Below are 6424 nucleotides of genomic sequence, written 5' to 3' on the forward strand. Positions count from 1 at the left end.
ACCCAGGACGCGAGGGTGAATCCCGCCTCCTCCCTGTATGATGCTACTGTTGTGACACGATCATCTTTTAAAAATAAAAATGATTGCATGTATCCCAGTCTAAGTGTAATTTCTCTCCACAAATCCACACTTCCACATAATGTTAACCGTACAGATTCCCCACTCGCTGCCCCAGTTGTAACTCCAGTAAAGGAAGCAGCTAGTGTGCATGCGCATGTGAGAGTGATAAACCGCGCTATGTGGGTACAGGGACATTATGGCCGGCGTAGCAGGGTTAGGAGACACACAAGGCTGAGTGTAAAAATTCCGCTTGATGCATTTCACCGTTTGGGTGAATGTATAATGGCGGAGAGCGCGCTTCAAAGACCTCAGTAGAGAATCGGCCCTTTCTGTGTCGACCCTCCATGGGCAGAACTTCCCTTCAAGGGGAGTTTTGCGGCGGAACGGGTCACCAGAGAGTACCACAGCTTTATAGCTGGGGCCCCGCAGCTGATTGGACATCCCCTAACGCAATGTTATGGGGAATGGAAGCACAGCTGTGTATTAACGGAGTGGATGGACAGGCATAAAAGAGGCAAATCTATCATCCCGATGGGAGATAGGTTCCCTCTCGGCAGAGATTCAGGGCCTGTTGCAAAAACAGGCAGTGTCTGTTGTGCGCTCTCAAGACAGAGAGGAAGGGCACTATTCCCTGTACTTCCTGGTTCCCAAGAAGACAGGAGAATTCAGGCCCATTCTGGATCTTCGCAGCCTGAATCTCCACATTGCACGCAGAAAATTCCATATGTTAACTGTAAAACAGTTGATGGGACTGGTGCAGCCAGGCGATTGGTTCACGACCATCAACCTGAAGGACGCTTACTTTCATGTCAGCATTGCTCCAAAGCACAGAAAGTATTTGCGTTTTGCCTTCCATGGTGTAGCCTACGAGTACAACAGACTACCGTTCGGCTACTCACTATCCCCAAGCACGTTCAGCAAATGTGTGGCCACAGCGCTTCAGCCGATGCGCGACCGTGGCATGAGGGTTTTCTTTTATCTAGACGACCTCATAGTCATGGCCAGGTCCAGGGAATGGGCAATATTTCACACAGCCCAATTGATCCTACACCTAACCAAGTTAGGTTTTGCGGTCAATTGGAAGAAGAGCTCCCCCATACCTCATCTGCAGGTGCAGTATCTGGGGATGTTGCTCGATGCAGGCAGCCTATGCGCCACCCTGTCAGAGAGCAGACAGGCATCTTTGCTTCGTGCAGTTTGCAGACTGCGACAGGGGGTAACGGTGACAACGCTGACAATTATGCAGACTCTGGGTCTCATGGCAGCTGCTCACTTTGTGGTACCGCTGGGCTTGCTGCATATGCGCCGCCTGCAGAGGTGGTTTGCCGGCCTTTGTTTAGATCCCAAGAGGCACAAACAACGCCTGGTGACCATCCCTCCCTCAGTGGTGGGGAGGGGAACTCCACTGGGGCGGGTAACCTCCTACGTCACGGTGTTCACGGACGCACCTGTGACAGGTTGGGGGGGGGAACTGCCTAGGGAGAGCTATAGGGGGTCGCTGGTCTCTAACGGAGACACGGCACAGCAGCCTTCTAGAGCTGCGGGCAGTGGTGTTAGTCCTCCAGCATTTCAAACCCTTAATACAGGGCAAACATGTGCTGGTGAGGAGCGACAACAGCCCCACAGTGGCGTACATCAACAGGCAGGGCGGAGTCCGCTCCGCCACCTTGTTGACCACAGCGGGGAACCTGTCGTTGTGGGCTTCAGAGATTGTGTTATCTCTGAGGGCCCTCCACATCCCGGGACTGGAGAACAGGGGGGCCGACCTCATGTCAAGAGGCGGGCCCCTGCCAGGCGAGTGGGTGCTTCACCCGGAGGTGGTGAAGCAAATCTGGGCCCAGTTCGGGAGAGCGGAGGTGGACTTGTTCGCCAGCCAGCGCAACAGCCACTGTACCCTGTGGTTTTCCATGGCTCTTGGGGGTGGACGTGTTTGCACACGAGCCATGGCCAAGAAAGCTGCTCTACGCCTTTCCACCGGTACGCCTCATTCTCCCCCTCCTGGAGAGGGTGAGACAAGAGCGTCTGTCAGTCATCCTAGTGGCTCCTGAGAGGGACAGGCTGAGACAGGGGGGACTGTCTGACAAGGTTATTCAGACTATCCAGGCAGCTAGAGCGGGATCCACCACAGCCTATTACAGGCCGAAGTGGCTGGGATTTCAGCGATGGTGTGAGGAGGGGAGAATAGAGCCCCTATCTTGTACGTTGGGCTCTATGCTGTCCTACTTACAGTTACTGGTGGACAGGGGGCTTGCTCATTCCACAATTCAAGTTTATGCAGCAGCCATCTCGTCCTGCCATGAGGGATTTGGCGGCAGGTCAGCCTTCAGTCAGCCGCTTATGTCGAGGTTTTTGCAGGGAGTCAGGAGGCAGCGCCCAGAAGTGCACGCCTCCACCCCACAGTGGGACCTGCCGTTGGTGCTCGAGGCTCTGGTCACAGAACCATTTGAGCCTCTGGAGCTCTCCTCCCTGAAAGCGCTGTCATGGAAGACAGTGTTGCTACTTGCCTTAACTTCGGCCAAGAGAGTGTCAGAGCTGACCGCTCTGTCGGTGCACCCAAGTTGCTTATTGATCCGGGGTGACCGTAGCGGGGCGACAATCAGACCGACAATCAGACCGAACCCCTCCATTGTTCCCAAGAGTCTAAGGAGCTCGTTCAGGTCAAGGGCTATTCAGTTAGGGGACTTTAATCTTCCACCCCATGGTGGGGCCAGGGAGGCTAAATTCCACCTCCTCTGCCCGGTGCGTGCGCTAGCATGTTATGTGGAGCTCACGGCTGCCACTAGGCGCACTGAACAACTGTTTGTGTGCTTTGGGGGCGGTGTGGCCGGTAAAGCTCTGTCCAAGAAACGCCTGGCAGGATGGCTCTGCGAGTGCATCTCACATGACTATGGACAGGCGGGGAGAGCCTTCCCCACGGGGGTCCGTGCACACTCTACACGGGGTATGACTGAGTCAACAGCCTTATTTAACGGAGTGAGTGTGGAGGACATATATACGGCGGCGTCTTGGTCCACGCCAGGCCCCTTTTATCTCTTGGACATGTCTGGCTCCTTCTCATCATCTGTGCTTTCTGAGGCTACACAGGACTGGTGAGGGGGGAGGGGCTGTGGGTCAGCAGGTATCTGACCCCCCGGACATAGTGCACTTATGTGTTCCAATGCTCCTTAGGGACCCGGGAAACATGGTGCACAGTGAGCCCCATACAGGGCTGGGGGACTGCCCATAGGCAGGCAGGGAGAGCCCTCCTCACTGTTTTCCAGGCACACTATTCACGAGGTAAGCGTGTCTGAGTATGCCCTACCAGCCAGGTAAACTGAGGCCCCCACTTCTCCCCGGTCACAACCGGAGGAGAGGAGGTTGCGGTGCAGTGGCTGTTAACCAAAAGCCGGTCAGGGGCAGTGTGTTGACTCGATGTTGTTGGACGACAGGCCGTTTAGGCATCAGGGCTCCACCCACTGTACCCATAGAGTCTGAGTCAAAGCTGAACTGCATAACATAAAAAGGCACACATGCTGAAAACCCAACCGCAGAAGGGGGGTCTGGGGGGATTGTCCCCCAGGAGATTTTTTGACATACTAACATATAAACCACGCATTCTGGTACACTCTGAGAAGAAAATAAATAAATCTATTACTACCCGACATGTTAATAATATTTTATGCCATTGTTTCTTTTTCACTTTGTTCTGACAGCTGAGCTTGTCTCTGTGAATTACTTTAAATTGTGGGTAAGGGTAGATAGCTCAATCTTGATTCTGATTGGCCAGAAGACTCGAGAAAACATCAGCAAAGATGTTTTATTGAGAAGATGATTACTACGTGATCAGTTGTGGTTATTTAACATCTTGCCAAGGACAAAAGTTGAAAATTAGCCTGCTGGCTAATACTGGCTCATTTACAGCAATGTGGATTAATGTGCACTGTCCTTTAAATAAATAAACAAACAAACAAACAGACAAATGTGACAGAAGTTTTCAAAACCGTTTATGTTCTCCGGTACTTCCAGTCCAACGCCTAATGCATGCGTTAGAAAATCGGGCCTTCAAAATTTAACATTTAAAATTTTCCAACTTTTTTTTTTTTTCACTTACACATCTGCGACCCACTTGTGGTTGAGAACCACTGGTCTAGAGCCTTTAATATTGCCGGGCAAATCTCATCCATACCTGGCGCTGTGATATTGGGATATGGTTAAAGCTTCCCTATAATCTTCCAACTTTTCATTATCCATCGACAACATTTTGGATGTGTCTGGGAGCCTTTCAAAGTGCCTGACAGTATCAGGATATCAGCAGCTCTCCTCCTGAGCTGAACACTCTGAAACCCTGTGTCCCTTTCCTGAGTCATCTGGGGGCTGCCAGAACTTTCTTGAGGCGAACAAACAGTCAATCTCATTGGCCTTCCCAATCTCTTGTCTTTATGTCGTTTTTGTTTCAAAATAACCCTGGAACCACCAGGCCCAAAAGGCTAAATGACCTAATCCATTGTCTAGAAGCCAGTTGGCTTCATTGACCCTTTGACCATAACTCTGAGGAGCCACTCCCACAATGTAACTTATCAGCATGGCCCACTTGGTTTCAATACTTCACGAAAAATGTTAATCTTTTAAGATTCTTTACACTGTAAAACCACTCTTGATGAGAAGGAACAAGTGGCCACCATAATCAAATAAGATGATGTCAATGCCGGGAATTACGAAAAAAATAAGTTGCATGGAAGTGATGAAGACTGAGATGAAGATGACTGCAGAAAACAAAGTAGAGCTTAGGGATTTCAGTCTTAGCTAGAGAGAAAGTAATATTAGGGGCAAGACAGATGAGAAGAGATATATCAGCTGCATAACAGAGAGCTTTGCCAGAACACAGCAGCTTCTCAACACGTCTCTCTAAAGATGGAGACTTCCCAAATGGATGAACTCTGCTTTCCACAACTCTTCAACAAATCCTGCAGGAAGCCTGCGCCAGCTCAGTCAGATGTCCTGCTCGCTAACATCCTGCAGTCCTTCATCACTCTGATCACTGCAGCTCTCAACCTGCTGGTCATCATCTCTATCTCCCACTTCAGGCACAGACAAATTTCAGCTTAAGCTTGTATATGTTCATGATTGGAAAGTAACAAGATTAACCCATGCATATATTCCTTTTAATTAATGTTTCAGATCATATTTAATCTGTTTTAACGTATATAATATTCAAACATGACGTTGTATGACAAAAATGTTAAATCAGGCACTCGTAAAAATGCTTTTTTTGTGTTTTACTATTGTTTGTTGTTACAAGCTATTGTTGATAATCTTATTTATGATGATATTCTTCCTTTCCAGGCAGCTCCACACCCCCACTAACCTCCTCATCCTCTCCCTGGCTGTCTCAGACTTCCTTGTGGGCCTCATTGTGATGCCTGTTGAACATTTTTTAACAGGGGCTTGCTGGTACTTGGGTGACCTGATGTGTGCTCTGTATAATATAGTTACTTTTACCATTGCATCTTCTACTGTTGGAAACATGGTGCTCATATCCATTGATCGTTATTTTGCTATTTGTGACCCTCTACATTACACCACCAGAGTAACTCTGAACAGAACACAAATCTGCATCTGTCTTTGTTGGATTTGCTCTGTTATCTATAATTGTCTCATTTTAAAGGACTTTCTGAGTCAACCTGATTCACAGAATTCTTGCCATGGAGAGTGTGTATTTTTCATTAACAATATCACAGGAACTGTTGACTTTGTCGTTAACTTTATTGCCCCCATTACTGTTATCATAGTTCTGTATATCAGAGTGTTTGTGGTGGCTGTGTCTCAGGCTCGAGCCATGCGATCTCATGTTATCGCTGTCACTATGCAACGTTCAGTTGGTGCAACTGTTAAGAAATCTGAGATGAAAGCAGCCAGGACTCTTGGTGTTGTTGTCCTTGTGTTTCTAATATGTTTTTTTCCATGTTACACTCCATACCTTATAGGTGAGGATATTGAAACTAGTAGTTCAACCTCAACCATTCTACTCTGGTTGCTGTATTTTAACTCTTGTCTGAACCCATTGATTTATGCCTCATTATACCCCTGGTTCAGAAAATCTATCAAGCTCATTGTTACCCTTAAGATACTTAAGTCTTGCTCCTGTGATTCTAAAATACTGTAATGACGGACTGGGGTTGAGATATTTTCTAAAAAACCTCTGTTCAGATGGACATATTTTTGCTATTGTTGCTGAGTCAGAATGCAATGTGTAATGGCTGAAGAAAGATTAGACATTATTTAATGTAGTAAAACATATGTAACTAAAAGATATTAAACAATTGAATACAAAATAAAACTGGAAAATATTACATTGTGTGGAAGAAGTAGTATTTTTTGACCTGTG

The 6424-nt window shown here is 47.9% G+C and overlaps 1 protein-coding gene across 1 annotated transcript; it reads left to right on the forward strand.

Moving 5' to 3' along the window:
* The first annotated feature begins 4950 nt into the window (after positions 1 to 4950).
* LOC117495531 (trace amine-associated receptor 3-like) lies at positions 4951 to 6202 on the forward strand. Its single transcript, XM_034146807.1, has 2 exons — positions 4951 to 5123; positions 5383 to 6202. Exons 1-2 carry the CDS (start codon positions 4951 to 4953, stop codon positions 6200 to 6202), a joined length of 993 nt encoding a protein of 330 aa, XP_034002698.1.
* The last annotated feature ends 222 nt before the right edge of the window (positions 6203 to 6424 follow it).

This window comes from Trematomus bernacchii, unplaced genomic scaffold, assembly GCF_902827165.1.
Source record: "Trematomus bernacchii unplaced genomic scaffold, fTreBer1.1, whole genome shotgun sequence".
NCBI classification, from domain to species: Eukaryota; Metazoa; Chordata; class Actinopteri; order Perciformes; family Nototheniidae; genus Trematomus; species Trematomus bernacchii.

Excerpts from the sequence above, each read along its gene's own strand:
- LOC117495531 (XM_034146807.1), top strand. The coding sequence starts at position 4,951 with ATGGAGACTTCCCAAATGGATGAACTCTGCTTTCCACAACTCTTCAAC. Across the intron at positions 5,124-5,382 it reads ATCTCTATCTCCCACTTCAG|GCAGCTCCACACCCCCACTA; the intron begins GCACAGACAAAT and ends CTTCCTTTCCAG.